The 18,157-nt window shown below is 30.7% G+C and overlaps 1 protein-coding gene across 2 annotated transcripts in view; it reads left to right on the plus strand.

Moving 5' to 3' along the window:
- LOC142321539 (protein VAC14 homolog) overlaps positions 1-18,157 on the plus strand; it is a 71,994-nt gene that overhangs the window by 29,528 nt on the left and 24,309 nt on the right. For both annotated transcript variants that reach the window (XM_075359701.1, XM_075359702.1), the window contains 5 exons: positions 236-356; positions 1,267-1,390; positions 8,737-8,822; positions 9,658-9,786; positions 17,381-17,534. In XM_075359701.1, coding sequence (XP_075215816.1) covers positions 236-356; positions 1,267-1,390; positions 8,737-8,822; positions 9,658-9,786; positions 17,381-17,534 — 614 coding nt within the window. The remainder of the gene's footprint in view (positions 1-235; positions 357-1,266; positions 1,391-8,736; positions 8,823-9,657; positions 9,787-17,380; positions 17,535-18,157) is intronic.

Here is an 18,157-nt window from a genome sequence, read left to right on the forward strand (position 1 = left end):
TCATAACATTTGAAATTGGGATATTTAGAAGCATTTTTAAGCAAAGATGGGCATTACAACTAAAAAATTTTTGACATATAAGCATAAATATGTAAAAATTTTAAGGATTGATCAAACTATTGAATGAGGGTAGTAGTAATAAAACGTGTATTAATTGTAAAATATATATATATATATATATATATATATATATATAAAACCACTTTCTGATAGTTTGTAAATATTTTATTTACAGGTGTGATACAGTACTAGCTGAATTTTTACGAAGTATCAAACAAGATCCATCAAGAGTGGATTTTCCAGGGATGATTAACATTTTAATTAATCATTCACAAGCAACAGATGATCTTTTACAGGTTTATATAAATATTATTTACTTATTAATCTGTTTGGTATAATTTAATTTTTATTGTAATAATAACTACTCCAGAGACATTTCCTGCATTGGATTAGTATCCCCTTCCTTATCCTCCCATTTTCTTACTCTTTAATCCTTTATTCCTTCTCCTTAGAAGAGTTCTATGGGAATTGGGTCAACTGGCATTATTATATTTGTGGCATTGTAGTCAAGCTGTCATGTGCTGGTCATCTTCAGGACAGCCAATTCTTTATTTGAGCTCAATGGTGTGGTGATTTTTTTTTGTAGAACTCTTTAGAGGTTGTTATTTCCTAATCAGGGATTGAACACTAAATAAAATCTAGCAGCTGAACTTTTACTGGATAAAGCCAAAACCTTCTATTTACGATAAAATCTTACTTAATCCAGAAATAAGTTGCAGTATTAAGCGACTTTATTCTTAAATTTTCGATATAGTTATTTATGCAATAGTTTTAAAAATATTTTTATTATTTGTTTCTTTGTTATCATCTTATGTATTCTGTACTGTTGTTTATTCATGAATTAAGTTACATCTTGAATATTAATTATATTAAAATATTATGTGATTTAAATACGAATTTAGTGTTTTTGTGTGTACGTATGTATGTAAATGTATATAATATATATATATATATATATATATATATATATATATATATATATATATATATATATAAATACCCATGAACAGTATCGATTGATAGTGTTTTAATGTCTGTTTATCATACAAGTTATAATTTTATTTTTATGTTATGAAAATTTGTTAGCTTATTTATTAAAAAGTGAAATTATTTTTCTTTTGTGAAGATTATTTTGCAAAACTTTGTGTTTGAAAGTTTTGCAGATCTTTTGAGTGAATTAAATTATAATGGTTGTATTTATATTAGTTTACAGCAATTACATGGATAAAGGAATTTGTACAACTGTCAAAACAGGAAATGCTTCCGTTCACATCTGGAATTTTGACTGCTATTTTCCCTTGTTTAGCATATGATGGAGATGCTCGAAAACGTATCCTTTTGTGAAATGTATATTATAATAATTAAAATAATGTAAATTTTTTAACAAACTGTGTGACTTTTAAAACTTACTATTTTATTTTGTTGAAGTAGTATTGATTAAATTAATTTGATTAGTAAAAGGGTTATTCAAATATAAACTGGAATTTTGCTGCACGGACTGAGTAAGAGCAGTGAATGTGGTGGGGTACTGTGGGTAGTTAGTTATATGTGTGGAGGGAGCAACTGGCCAGCAATGCCTATAGATTGCATTCCCACATCAGTAACAGAATGTCTGAGCAGGAGGTACCATTGTCCATTGTGCAACGAATTATAATCTGATTTCTTGCCAACAAAGGTGTCAAATCCTCTGAAATTTTGACTCTACTGCAGGCAAAGTTTGGAGATGCTATCTTATCAAAAACTCACAAGTGTTTGATTGGGCAAAAATATTTTGAAGTGACTGTGATGCAGTGGGGAATGAAAGTCAACTTGTCTGCAGACCAGCGTCAATGATGACAACATTCAGGCCGTTCATGACTTTGTGGAAAGTTACCACAATATAACCATCACTAAAATTGCATCGGAAGGTGAGCATAAGGGTTGGGAATGTACGTACAATGTTATCTGACACTCTTGGATACAGCAAATTGTCAGTGAGGTGGGTTCCATATCTTCTCACTGAGGCACAGAGAAATGTCCAGAAAGACATCCATTAGTTCTGAATCACTTTAACAAATAAGGAGAGGCATTTTTGTACTGTATTATGACCTGCAATGAAACATGGTTCCTCCAATACAACCTGGAAATTAAGAGAACAAGGATGGTGTGGTGAAAAATTGGTGAGGGGGCACCAATCAAGTCCAAGAAACATTTGTCAACTGTGTTTTGAGGGTCAAAAGGTGTGCTACTGATTGATTTCCTGGACAGTTAATGTAGCACACTAATACCAGTTGTTGGATGAAATCAGGATTGCTTATTGCAATAAACGATACCAGTAACCTATTCCCTATATCCTCCTGCTCTATGACAATGCACAATTCATACAGCAGCTCATACTTATGATAAACTCTCTAAAATTCATTGGAAACACCTTGAATATTCACCTTACAGTCCATACTTGTCACAGTGTGATCTCCACATGTTTGGTTTGATGAAAGAAGGTTTAGAAGGGGAAAGATTAAAAGACAAGGCCACAGTTTTTGTATTATGTGCACAATTGGTTGTTGGGGCAGCCACCTTGTTTTTCTGATGAGGTTATCAGGAAGCTACTTGTCCAGTGGAGAAAATGTATTTGTTTTGAAGGGAACTATGTAGAAAAATAAGGTAATTTGTTTGTGATTTTATCTAATATCTATAAAGCTATGTAAACAAATTCTGATTTATATTTGAGTGACCCTTGTAGCTTGCTATCTTTGCTTAGTATTGGCTTACAGTAGTGTGATGATTTGTAAACTTGGTATTCAAAATATTTTTGCATAAAATTTTAAGAAAGTAGTCGAAAGATGTGGGATAAAAATACATATTCATGCAGTTTAGATGGCTTATTTTATAGTTTATATAATATCTTTATAATGCTTCTTGGTATTCTTTTTTTTTTACTTAGTCAGTATAATACAGGCTTCTTGTCTTAATTTTCTTGTGAATGGTTTTTTCATGAGTTATATTTTGTTTTTTAGTCTCATTCATGTTTTATATAAGAATAAACCCAGAGTTAAAATAAAATGAGAATTAAAGAAAACTTTATTAAAATAAAACAAAGTTAAAAAATAAAATTAATATTTTTTAGTTGTTTAATTTCTGACTTTTTGACTTAGGTGAGAAAATTTGAAATTTATCTAATTATCATAACTGCTTCTCTGTAACTATGTTACTGTTTTATGTGTCGGTGTCATTACGATTGGGCATGTTTTTGTTGAAAAGAATAAACATTGATGAATTACATATGAAGTACTACCCAAATGTTCTTGAATTTTCCATTGAGAATGTTAATACAACTAAACACCACTAACAGCAACACAATACAGTACATCCTTTGTGAGTTGTTATGCCTGATGTTTTTTATTTAAATGAGTGTGTGTTTGTTGGTGGACAGTTTTCCATTGTCATGTTTGAGTGTGATTGTAATTTTGCAATGACTGACAGTCTGGGTGTGCAACATATCTCTGTCAAGTTTTAAACTATAAAATGCTACAGGATATTAGTGCAAGCATTCAGTAATGTTGATTTAGGGCAGGCACAAATGTATAACTTGTTTAAATATTTTAAAAATAGCCAAACATCTGTTGGTGATGGTGAGCATTTGGGACGACCATCTACTGGCATTATACAAAAAAATGTCATTGCAAATGTGGTAATGGAGGATCCTAGGTATACCATTGACAGCATCATGGTACATTTGTATGGCACATATCAATGGAATTTGTCACAAAAATTAAACATGAGGATCAGTGCAAAGTTCATGTCATGACTGTTGAATAATAAACAGAAACAGCATCCCATAAATCTCTTATTGGCATGACTCCAAAACTAAACAGCAATCATTCCAGTCCAAGAGCTCATCTTTATATTATCCAAAGAAAAGCTCATGAAGACCGATATCAAGTCCTTATTGACATGTTTCCTTGGTATTGATAAGATTATCCATGAGCAATTTGTACCTCCTGTACAGATAATTAATAGAGAAATTCTATCATTTTGTCTTATGGCAGCTAAGAAAGAATATAAAAAGAAATTGTCCAGAGAAGTGGCACAGGAATGAATTGATTTATTTATCACTTGACAATGCAAGGTCACATACTACTGTCATTATGTAGTAGTGTTTTGTGATTAGAAACTGTTAATTGTTACTCATTAACTGAATTTTTGTAACTTGGCTCTATACAACTTCTGTCACTTTCTTAAGTTGAAGGGGTAAAGATTTGGTACAATAGTAAGTTTCAAGAAAAATCGCAGGCAGAACTGAACCACTAAGGATGGATTCTGTTCGTGGTAGAAGCACTAGGATCAATGTCTGAGCTCACAAGGTTACTATGAATTTAAAGATGACAGTGGTGTTTAAGATCAAGGTATGATATGATTGTAGTTATACAATAATTTGTATTGTATTTGGACAAATAGACATTCTTAGCTATTTGTTTTGTTACTCTCAGAGAAAACATAAGCTACAGGACAGAAAGAGATAAGTAAGAATGTTCTTTAGGTTTTAATTTGGATGAGGAAGAAACAGTAAAGGAATTAAAAGCACTCCTAGAGTGATTAATAGTCTAGTGACAAAAATGTGTTAAAATTTTCTGATGTGTTGTTTTCTGATGATGGCGTGGTTAAAGGTAGTGAATGATATGAATTCATTGTTTGTTAGTAAATTTAATTTAGAAATAAAGAAGAGAAAACCAAAAATAATGAAAGAAGAATGTAAGAAATGAGGATTTGCATATTACAAAATATATTGTAGATACCAAATTTTATTATTTTGGTTTTAAATTTACAAAAGACAACAAATAATGGTAAGAATTTATCAAAAGGAGACTTGTACAGTCATGAAAATGTTTCTGATATCAAGCATAGATTCAGGAATTGGAAAGATATTTATGTAGGGTGTAGCATTTTATGACTGAAACATTGATCGGAAAGCTGGGAAACAAGGAAGAGAGGATTTTGGAAATATAATCTTGGTGGTGAATATGGAAAATTAGTTGGCTTGGTAGAATATGCAATGAAGAAGTTATAAGATGAATCTGAGAAGCAAGAATTTTCAATAGAACTTGCAAAAAAAGAAATTTAAGGCTGATTCTTTTGTAATCCATGCATGAAGGCATCCTGGTTAGTAAATTTGGTTCTGTAAGAAAGGGTAGATAGCAAATTAAGACAGAGACAGGAATGTTTCTTTAATGTTATTTAAGGCCAAGAAATTTGTACAAAATAGAAAGGAATGGAGTAGTGCATAAAATTAGTCAATTTACCAGTGGCAAAAAAAAAATCTGTTCTATTTTATCTCCCTCTATGAATCAAGAGACCTTGCCGTAGGTGAGGGGGCTTGAGTGCTCAGTGATGCAGAGTAGCTGGACCGAAGGTGCAACCATATCGGAGAGATATCTATTGAGAGCCAGACTAAGGAATGATTCCTGAAAGAGGGCAGCAGCTCTTTCAGTAGTTGTTAAGGACATGTCAGGACGACTTAAATGGCCATATCAACATCACTCAGTCCTCTGAGTACTGAGGAGCTGAAAGCAATGGAAAACTACAGCTGCTTTTTTTCCAAGAAAATGTAGCCCTGCATTTTCATATAGCAATAATGGAAGCACCTTCTTTGTAAAATATTCTGGAGGTAAACTAGTCCCCTGTTCGGATCTCCGGGTGGGGACTACTAAGGAAGGGGTCACCAGAAAATTAAAAATAACATTCTACGAGTCGGAGCGTGGAATGTTAGAAGTTTAAAAAAGGTTGGTAGGTTAGAAAATTTAAAGAGGGAAATGGATAGGATAAATGTAGATGTAGTAGGAATTAGTGAGGTTCGGTGGGAAGAGAAAAACGACTTTTGAATAATTAACTCAGCTTCAGATGATGGGCAGGCAGGAGTAGGTTTCGTAAACAAGAAGATAGAGAACAGAGTAGAGTATTTCAAAATGCATAGCGATAGAATCGTTATAAAAAGGATAAAATCAAAACCTAAACCGACAATGATTGTTAATGTCTATATGCCTACAAACGCCTGTGATGATATGAGGTAGAGTGTGTATACAAAGAAATTGATGAAGCAATTAAACACATAAAAGGAGATGAAAATTTAATAATAGTTGGAGATTGGAATGCAAGCATTGGAAAAGGCAAGGAAGGAAATATAGTGGGTGAATACGGGCTGGGCAAAAGGAATGAAAGAGGGGATCGACTTATAGAGTTTTGCACAAAGTATAATTTAGTAATTGCCAACATCCAGTTTAAAAATCATAATAGAAGAATATACACTTGGAAAAAGCCAGGCGATACTGCAAGGTATCAGATAGATTATATCATGGTTAAGCAAAGATTTAGAAATCAACTCGTTGACTGCAAAACTTACCCTGGAGCATACATTGGTAGCGACCATAATTTGGTGATAATGAAATGTAGATTGGGGTTTAAAAACCTGAAGAAAAGGTGTCAGATGAATTGGTGGAATTTCGACAAGCTTGAGGAAGAGGAGGTAAAGAAGATTTTTGAGGAAGACATTGCAAGAGGTCTGAGTAAAAAAGATAAGGTAGAAAATGTAAAAGGTAATTAAATTACCTTTAATTAAGGTACCTGTAATTAAATTAAAAAGGTAATTCTTAAATCAGCAGAAGTAAACTTAGGCGTAACAAAGGGAACTGGTAGAAAATCTTGGGTTTCAGATGATATATTGCAGCTGATGAATGAACGTAGAAAATATAAGAATGCTAGTGATGAAGAAAGTAAAAGGAACTATCGACAATTAAGAAATACTATAAACAGGAAGTGCAAACTAGCGAAAGAAGAGTGGATTAAAGAAAAGTGTTCAGAAGTGGAAAGAGAAATTAACATTGGTAAAATAGACGGAGCATACAGGAAAGTTAAGCAAAATTTTGGGGTACATAAATTAAAATCAAATAATCTGTTAAACAAAGTGGTACACCGATTTATAATACAAAAGGCAAAGTCGATAGGTGGGTGGAAAATATTGAAGAGTTATACGGAGGAAATGAATTAGAAAATGGTGTTATAAAGAAAGAAGAGGAAGTTGAAGAGGATGAAATGGGAGAAATAATACTGAGATCTGTATTTAAGGGAGCATTAAAAGATTTGAATGGCAGAAAGGCTCCTGGAATAGATGGAATACCTGTGGAATTACTGTGCAGTGCAGGTGAGCAAGCGATTTGATAGATTATACAAACTGGTGTGTAATATTTATGAAAAAGGGGAAGTTCTGTTAGACTTCAAAAAAAGTGTTATAGTTATGATACCAAAGAAAGCAGGAGCAGATAAATGTGAAGAATACAGAACAATTAGTTTAACTAGTCATGCATAAAAAATCTTAACTAGAATTCTATACCGAAGAATTGAGAGGAGAGTGGAAAAAGTGTTAGGAGGAGATCAATTTGGTTTCAGGAAAAGTATAGGGACAAGGGAAGCAATTTTAGGCCTCAGATTAATTGTGGAAGAAAGATTAAAAAAAAAACAAACCAACATACTTGGCATTAATAGACCTAGAAAAGACATTCGATAATGTAGACTGGAATAAAATGTTCAGCATTTAAAAAAAATTAGGATTCCAATACAGTGATAGAAGAATAATTGCTAACATTTACAGGAACCAACCAGCAACAGTAATAATTGAAGAACATAAGAAAGAAGCCGTAATAAGAAAGGGAGTCTGACAAGGCTGTTCCCTATCCTCGTTACTTTTTAATCTTTACATGGAACTAGCAGTTAATGATGTTAAAGAACAATTTAGATTTGGAGTAACAGTACAAGGTGAAAAGTTACAGATGCTACGATTTGCTGATGATATATTAATCCTAGCAGAGAGTAAAAAGGATTTTGAAGAAACAATGAATGGCATGGATGAAGTCCTACGCAAGAACTACCGCATGAAAATAAACAAGAGCAAAACAAAAGAAATGAAATGTAGTAGAAATAACAAAGATGGACCACTGAATGTGAAAATAGGAGGAGAAAAGATTATGGAGGTAGAAGAATTTTGTTATTTGGGAAGTAGAATCACTAAAGATGGACAAAGCAGGAGCGATATAAAATGCCGAATAGCACAGGCGAAACAAGCCTTCAGTTAGAAATATAATTTGTTTACATCAAAAATTAATTTAAATGTCAGGAAAAGAATTTTGAAAGTATATGTTTAGAGCGTCGCTTTATATGGATGTGAAACTTGGACAATCGCAGTACCTGAGAAGAAAACATTAGAAGCTTTCGAAATGTGGTGCTATAGGAGAATGTTAAAAATCAGATGGGTGGATAAAGTGACAAATGAAGTGGTGGTGTGGCAAATAGATGAAGAAAAAAGCATTTGGAAAAATAAAGCTAAAAGAAGAGACAGACTTATAGGCCACATATTAAGGCATTCTGGAATAGTCGCTTTAATATTGGAGGGACAGGTAGAAGGAAAAAATTGTGTAGGCAGGCAACATTTGGAATATGTAAAACAAATTGTTAGGGAAGTAGGATGTACAGGATTACACTGAAATGAAATGACTGGCACTAGGTAGGGAATCTTGGAAAGCTGAATCAAACCAGTCAAATAACTGAAGACAAAAAAAAAATTTATTAATTAAATAATATCCTTGTTATTTGTGTAATGATTATAATCTTTTTCTTTTGTATTTGTACCTTTATTTATTTCATGTTCAGATATAAAAGAAACTGCAAAGGAAGTTAACAATATTCTTCTATCTTTTGTTGAATTAGAAAAAGATTTTTCCGATTATTCAAAACAGGTAATTTAATTATGTTTAAATATATAGTAATGCTCATTTCAGTTTCATTGAGCATTATTTAAATTATTTACGATGTGCCATTCATTAATTATGATAAATTTTTTAATAAAGCTTATTTGTATCAAAATTGTTAAAAGAAAAGTTTTGTGCTATAATTTTCTTTAAAATTATAGCAAAGATGTGCATCTCAGCCTTTTATCTAAAAGGTCTTTGGTTAGTATTCCAGTCAGGCATGGTATTTTCAGAGATTATATTCATGAGAAATTTATTCAGATAATTTAGAGCATTTTAGTATTAGAAATTCAAAGTGATTTGCTGAAAAATTTAAGAGTAAAGCACTTATACAGACTCCTTCATTCTCACGAATCCTAATAACTCTTAGTTTTATCAAGATACAAGATTCTGGTTTTTGTTGTATTTTTATTAAGGCACAGGTTGTTCATAGTATTTATTATAAATAGCAATTTTTTTATAACCCAAATAGCATTTTTGTAAGCCTAAGTATATTTTAAATACAACTTCCAAATGTAAAGTAAAATAAGTTTTCAAAAATATTTAAAAAATTGCCCGTAAAAATAAAAAAACATAAAAATGATTTTTCTTTTTTAAGTTTCAATATTTCTGAAATTAAAAGTTAGGAAGTTTTTGGTAGTTATTTTTTTTGTTTAGTGGCAATTTTTAAAATCTGAAGAAAACAAACTGAAAATATATTTTTTTAACATTTTAATGGTCTTTTAAGCTTGATTTATTATCTTTATTTAAGTAATTTAATTTATTTCAGATAATTTAAAATACTTTTTATTTGATTTCCAACTCTGATTTGTTTTTGTGCTAGGTTGATTCAAATCTTAATCTTCAATCTGTAGTTGATGTTCTTACAAAACATCTACTTCATACTTCTGTTCAAACTAAAGTTGCTGTCCTTTATTGGATCTACCAGTTATATATAAAAATTCCAAATAGAGTAAGTAGTCAATAGTGATTAAGATATATAGTTTTATTTAAGTAAAAAGAGAATGTGTTTAATTTTAAAAGTAAAATTTCTGTTTTTCACAAGTTTTTCAAATCATTACCTCAATTCAGGTAAGAAACTGTAATAAAAAAATAATGTTTCAGAAATTTTTCAAAATGTTTAAAAACTTGCTTTATACTTTTTAGTCATACTTTAATCAAATTATCATGCATTGCCTGAGTTTAATTTGGATTTCAAAAGATAACATCATATATTGAAATTTCTAATCTAATGTTATGTACATATATTCATTTATATATATATATATAAATGAATGCTTGTTTGTTTCCACATATGCATTCTTATACCATTCATCCAATTGTGATGAAACTTAGGTGAAATGTGCACATGCCTTGAATTCTGAATTAGTTTAGAGCTGTTAGCTGGCGCTGGGGTTGAGGTATTTCGAAAAATTGTATTTATGGCATGATTTGGCTCATGTTCAGAATATTAATTAGTTACGTAAAAATAAATATTTTTGCAAAAAATGGATCTGCTAGGTGGTGCTGGGGTTGAGATATTTTGAAAAATTGTATTTATAGTCCGATTTGTAAAGTTTTTGCAAAATGAAGTTTTTATTTCATTTATATAATTAACTATGACAATTTTCAAGAAACATTTGTATGAATTTTTAAAAAGATTTCTCATTTGATCCATCTGTGATAATGCATTATTGCAAGGTTTTCTTCTTGTATGTCAAATGGCTATCGGATTTGACATCTGCGACCCCAAAAACCCTGCATAGCCATTTTGCAGATTTCACAATTTTTTACACCCGTACCCTTAATTTCCACCCTTAATTTATTCCTGTGCAGAGGGATGTTTGCAAAAGTAATGGAATATTATAATATTGTCCGACCTTAGTAACTGTGCAAAATTTCACCAATAGGTAAATGTCAGGAAGTGTGGTAAATTATTACACCTGCACCTTTAATTTACACCCTTAATTTACCTCTCATATGGGTGGATTTTTGCAAAAGTAATGGTGGAATATTGTATTGTCACCTGACCTTCGTAACTGTGCAAAATTTCATCAATCAGCAATGTTAGGAATTACGGATGCAAGATTTAAATATGTTAAATTAAGAATGCAAGATTTGAGGACAAACATGAAAAAAACATTGTGAGTTAAAGAAAAGCAAGTAAAAATTAAGCAGCAGGTATTTTCTTACTCTAACATACACACAGGTAGATAATAAAAAAAAGATATTTAAATGAGATTATGATCTAATTATGATTGTACCTCATCAATTACTGTTGATGCATTTTTCAATGTGAACAGAACTACACATACAAGACATTAGGTATATTTGAAGTACATAATATGTAAGAATGTAGTATGACAGTGATTGATGTTAAAACAGTAATACAGTAGAATTTTAAAACAGTAATACAGTGACAGTAGTCATAGTCGCTTTCTCTGAGAGTAATTTTGTTCTCTACATTGTCCTTCCTATATATTGTTCCTGTATAGTCCTTGAGGTAAATAACTTGATAATGTCTTTTGTTTATTGGCTGAATATTCCTTACATTTTTGTGATCTTTGCTTGCTGAATATATATTTATAAATTTGACTCAGGGGAAAAGACAACAGGAAACTGCTTTACATTTTACTTTCTTTTGGAAGTTGAAATGAGAATGTTTTATTTTTTTTTATTATAATTTTTCTATTTCAACATGATTCTCCATATATTTAAAAAAAATAAGATTGATGTAGTAATAGCGGACAATATGGTAGGCTTGATGTGAACTGAATCTGAGACCAACTGATGTAGAAATCAATGTGTTAGTCACAAACAAACACAATTTACCCAGCTAATGTTGATGTTTCTTTTTATTGGGAATGTTTTACAGGATGTAAAAAATACCTGAATGTATTGCAATACATTTTATATTAATAAATTCATTTAATATTTCTCTTTATAAGAATTATACTTCTGACAGTTGTAGCCTATTTTATATTCTATTTATTTACTCTTTTGTGTACTAGCATTATATACATACAAAAATATTTATGAAAGTTGCTTAATGTCCTTTATCAATACAAGTGTTCAGTTATTCATCATTATTCTTTGTTTAGACATTGTTAACTAAGCAAGACAGTTGTCGGGCAGTATAAAAACTTTATCAGTCATTAATGATAGACATTATCTAAAGGTTTTGTATGTTTTTATTTTTATTTAATTTAAATGCTAAATATATCTTTAATAATTTTTTTAAATATTTATTTTAAAAAATGACTTAACTATATATTAAGTTAGTAAAATAAATACTTAAATTTATGTTTAGATTAGTTGTATAACATTATTATTTTAGAACATGTCTACATAGTGTATTACAATAACAAAAATAAAACATGTTAAAGATATAATTATAATTAATAAAAAACTTTATTAGCAATTATTGAACTATTAGTCAGTTATAACTATTTATTGTATTTGTCATGATGTAATAATATTTCTAAATTTGTTTTAATATTAGAAATATAATATTTATTGTTTATTAAATGGTCTGCCATAGTAGATAAACCTAATTTATTATTTTTGTAATTTCTATAATGTTCATGAAATCTACAATGTTTAAAGGATCTGTTTGTTTTTCCTATAAAATTACCATCACCATCAGTAACAATTATCTGACTGACTAATAACTCTTGTTAATAATTTAATAAATAAAATAAGAAATAATCTAATAAATTTAAAAAAAATATCACGTATTGCTTATTTTTTTAAATATTCATATTAGTGCTTTTGTGGTGCACACTGCTTCATAAGATGTATCCAGAATTTAAACTTAAAAAAAAAGCTGTAAGTGGTATTTTCATTTTATTTATTATTGATAATTATATACTGTTGGGATACTAACTTCCTCTATAAATCATGAGACCTTACCGATGGTGAGGGGCCTTGAGTGCTCAGTGATACAGAGTAGCTGGATCAAAAGTGCAACCATATTGAAGAGGTATCTGTAGAGAGCCAGACTAAGGAATGATTCCTGAAAGAGGCCAGCAGCTCTTTCAGTAATTGTTAAGGGCGTAGGTCAGGAGGACTTAAGCAGCTATATCAACATCACTCAATCTTCTGAGTACTATGCATCTGAAAGCAATGGAAAACTACAGCTGTTTTTTTTTCTGAGAAAGTGTAACTCTGCATTTTCATGTAAAAAAGATGGAGGCGCCTTCCTTGGTAAAATATTCCGAAGGTAAACTAGTTCCCCATTCGGATCTCTGGGTGGGGACTACTAAAGAAAGGGTAACCAGAAAATTATAAAATAACATTCTATGAGTCAGTGTGGAATCTTAGAAGTCTAAAAATGGTCGATAGGTTAGAAAATTTGAAGAGGGAGATGGATAGGTTAAATGTAGATGTAGTAGGAATTAGCAGGGCGTGGTGGGAAGAGGAAAATGACTTTTGGTCAGATGATTTTAGAATTAATTCAGCTTCAAAGGGGAGGCAAGAGAAGGTTTTGTAATCAACAAGAAGATAGGGAAGAGAGTAGAGTATTTCAAAATGCATAGTAATAGAATCATTGAAATAAGGATTAAATCAAAACATAAGCCGACAGTGATTGTTAACGTCTATATGCCTACAAGTGCCCATGATGATGATGAGGTAGATTGTGTTTACGAAGAAATTGATAAAGCAATGAAACAGAGAAAAGGGGATGAAAATTTAATAATAGTTGAAATGCAAGCATTGAAAAAGGCAAGGAAGGAAATATTGTGGGTGAATACGGGCTGGGCAAAAGGAGTGAAAGAGGATACTGAAGTATTGAGTTTTGCACAAGTATAATTTAGTAATTGCTAACATCCAGTTTCAAAATTATAATAGAAGAATATATACATGAAAAAAGCCAGGTGATGCTGCAATGTATCAGATAGATTATATCACAGTTAAGCAAAGATTTAGAAATTAACTCATTGACTGCACAGCTTATCCTGGAGCAGACATTGATAGCAACCATAATTTAATGAAAATGAAATGAAGATTGGGATTTAAAAACTCGAAGAAAAAGTGTCAGATGAGTCGGTGGAATTTAGAGAAGCTGGAGGAAGAGGAGGTAAAGAAGATTTTTGAGGAAGACATTGCAAGAGGTCTGAGTAAAAAAAAAAAGGTAGAAAATGTAGAAGAAGAATGGGAGAATGTTAAAAAGGAAATTCTTAAATCAGCAGAACCGAACTTAGGCAGAACAAAGAGAACTGGTAGAAAACCTTGGATATCAGAGAATATATTGCAGCTAAAGGATGAACGTAAGAAATATAAGAATGCTAGTGATGAAGAAAGTAAAAGGAACTATCAAAAATTAAGAAATTCTATAAACAGGAAGTGCAAACTAGCATAAGAAAAGTGGATTAAAGAAATGTATTCAGGAGTGGAAAGAGAAATGATTATTGACAAAATAGAGGGAACATACAGGAAAGTTAAGGAAAGTTTTATGGTAGATAAATTAAAATTTAATAATATGTTAAACAAAGATGCTATTACTGATTTATAATATGAAATGAAAGGATGATAGGTGGGTGGAGTATATTGAAGAGTTATATGGAGGAAATGAATTAGCTGGTGTTATAGAGGAAGAAGAGGAAGTCGAAGAGGATGAAAAGGGAGAAACAATACTGAGATCTGAATTTAAGAAAGGATTAAAAGATTTGAATGGCAGAAAGGCTCCTGGAATAGATGGAATACCTGCAGGATACTAAGCAGTGAAGGTGAGGAAGCGATAGATAGATTTATGTAATATTTACAAAGAAGGGGAAGGTCTGTCAGACTTCAAAAAGAGTGTTATAGTCATGATACCAAAGAAAGCAGGAGCAGATAAATGTGAAGAATACAAAACAATTATCTTAACTAGTCATGGATCAAAAATCTTAACTAGAATTTTGTACAGAAAAATTGAGAGGAGTGTGGAAGAAGTGCTAGAAGACCAATTTGGTTTCGGAAAAGTATAGGAATGAGGGAAACAATTTTAGTATTCAGATTAATAGTAGAAGGAAGATTAAAGAAAAACAAATCAACATACTTGGAGACCTAGAAAAGGCATTTGATAATGTAGACTGGAATAAAACGTTCAGCATTTTAAAAAAATTAGGGTTCAGTTACAGAAATAGAAAAACAATTGCTAATATTTATAGGAACCAAACAGCAACAGCGTAATAATTGAAGAACATAAGAAAGAAGCTGTGATAAATATAGGGAGTCTGACAAGGATGTTCCCTATTCCCTTTACTTTTTATCTTAATGTAGAACTAGCAGTTAATGATATTAAAGATCAATTAAGATCCAGAGTAATAGCACAAGGTGAAAAGATAAAGATGCTATGATTTGCTGATGATATAGTAATTCTAGCTTAGAGTAAAAAAGATTTAGAAGAAACAATGAACAGCATGTATGAAGTCCTACGCAAGAACTTCCGCATGAAAATAAACAGGAACAAAATGAAAATAATGAAACGTAATAGAAATAATGTAGATGGACTACTGAATATAAAAAGAGGAGCAGAAAAGATTATGGAGGTAGAAGAATTTTGTTATTTGGGAAGTGGAATTACTAAAGATGGATGAAGCAGGAGCAATATAAAATGCCAAATAGCATAGGCAAAACGAGACTTTAGTCAGAAATATAATTTGTTTACATCAAAAAGTAATTTAAACATCAGGAAAACATTTTTGAAAGTATATGTTTGGTGCGTATCTTTATATGGTAGTGAAACTTGTACGTTTGCAGTACCTGAGAAGAAAAAATTAGAAGCTTTTGAAATGTGGTGCTATAGGAGAATATTAATCATCAGATGGGTGGATAAAGTGACAAATGAAGAGGTGTTGCACACCAACACATATTATGACATCCTGGAATAGTCGCTTTAATATTGGAGGGACAGGTAGGTTGAAAAAATTGTGCAGGCAGGCAACAGTTGGAATATGTAAAACAAGTTGTTAAGGATGTAGGGGATATACCAAAATGAAACAACTTGCACTAGATAGGGAATCTTGGAGAGTTGCATCAAACCAGTCAAATGACTGAAGACAAAAAAAGATTATAAATTACAAATTCATGTATGTATAATTACATGTTAGTTGTAATACAAAATATTCCCTGCTTATCTGTTTATTTAATAAATGCATTCACCTTTATATTATAATAGAATTTGTCACAAGAATATTTACAAAGACAATATAATTCAACTTTTAGTTTAACTAAATATGTTAATTGTGATTTTTTCCTTTTTTTTAAAAAAAAAGAGGCTTACCATGCATTCTAGGTACTTTTCATATTGTCTTTGCAGTTAAAACATTTCCATATTTTAAATTTAATTTTTTTCAAAACAATAATACAAGTAATGTCTACCTCTTATTATGGTACCAATTAATTATATTATTATCGTACTATGTTACAGTAGTAGTATCAGTATATTCTATTACTACTACCATTACATATTATTGTACTAGTATATGGTAGTACAGATGTATAGTTACCTTTTGAATGGACTGTAACATATTGACTAATATATTCATCTAATAATAGTAAATGCGTAATATTTTTTAAAATATTTTAACATTATGTACAAAACATTAAAAAAAAATTATTGATGAAAATGTTAAGTTTCCAAAAAATCAAATGTAAGTAAAACGCTTTTTAAATTTATGGAAATGTATTACAGATGTTATTTCAAAGCTTTTATTCTTCATCGATTTTATAGTTGGTGTCATTTTATAGTTAAGTCATTTTTCAAATGTTAGGGCAGAAAAGATTTTAAATGTGTTTAATTTTAAGTGTTTATAGAAAGTTAATCAGATGCATATCAGCAGTTGTTTCAGTTTGTTTATCAGATGGTATTGCTATTTGTGTAGCAGTTTGTGCTGTTAGCTTTCCCTTGATAGCAAGCTTTAATGGCTAAAGACAGCCAATGATCTCATTACTTATGAAGTATGGTGTATTATTTTATTTTTCATTGAGGTCTTAATGCTGCTAGCTCTGTGGGTTGTGAAATTTTATGGGGTTACAGTTATGAAAGAAGGTAAATTGAAGGAGTGATGTGATTTTTATAGTCTGTACAAATATTAGTGATGAAGGGAGAAGTAGGAAGGCTAGTATTATTATGAATTGTTTTTAAACAAGTGCAAAATTTTAAGAAAACAGTTCTTCAGAATTAATATTTTCACCTGATATTTCACAAAGTAGAGACTACAGGACCACTAATAATACATGACCACTACTAATGGTCATTATACAACCACTTCCAATGGTAAAGAAAGTGAGGGACTTCACTTATAGGGCTGAATACTTCCTGCATTATGCAGATGTTGGTGTTTTGAGATGTAGGTCAGTGAAAAGAAAGTAGGAAATGATTTAATTTCTTTTTCTCACTAATAAGCCTGGTGTGAAATGATCATTATTCTTTGTAATAGATATGCCGAATCCAGAAATGACTTATTTCTCATTCTACCTCTTGTAATTGTTCTGGTTACGGCAACTAACATACATACACTGCGATTATATTTACCTTTGGTTATTGATTAATTATATGTATATTATTTTATTGATTTTAGATGATGGAACATGTTGAAGTTGTGTTTCCAGTTTTGTTGAAAGTACTTTCAGATTCTGCCGATAAGGTAGTCCAACATGCTTTGCAGGTTCTTGCAGAAATTATTTCTTTACCTCAAGCATTAGATAATGGTGATGTGCCTCAGAGCATATCAGGTATGAGATTTGATTATAGTTTGATTTATAAAATTGATTTTATGATGCCATTAATAACTCTTTTCTTCCTACTGTTTCCTTTTTGTCAATCCCATCTTTATTAATAAATACTATGGGAATTATAAGTGGCTAGTGCTTCCTATCCAGGGTCATACAAAACTTACAAACTAATTAAATTTCCTATCAGGTAAAATTAGGCCTCCTGCACGTCATACATTATAGATTTATCTAATTATACATGACTATAGCTAGAAGTTAATGTGTTTTTTTACTTTTTTCCTGTAATCCAAGAATGGCTGCATTGATTTTTATGAAATAGGTACCATGTTAAAGGTGACAGAAGTTAGTTACAATTTTCTACATATAAACAAAAATTGTGTTTGGAAATCTGGTATAATGTCATCTAAAAATGTCTACCTTTCAAATATATTAATATAATAAAAAATGTATAACTTATAAAAAAAGAAATATACATCAATTTTCATACATAGAGTGTTACAGGAGGAAAGGGAAAAAATTTGAAAATTGATTCTAGAGCTTGAAATAAAGAATAAAGTTTATATAAACATATGTTCAAAAACATTATGTTATTGAATTAAGGCTAGTGTAAAACTTTGCTCGGG

This window comes from Lycorma delicatula, chromosome 3 (assembly GCF_047948215.1).
Source record: "Lycorma delicatula isolate Av1 chromosome 3, ASM4794821v1, whole genome shotgun sequence".
Lineage (NCBI taxonomy): Eukaryota > Metazoa > Arthropoda > Insecta > Hemiptera > Fulgoridae > Lycorma > Lycorma delicatula.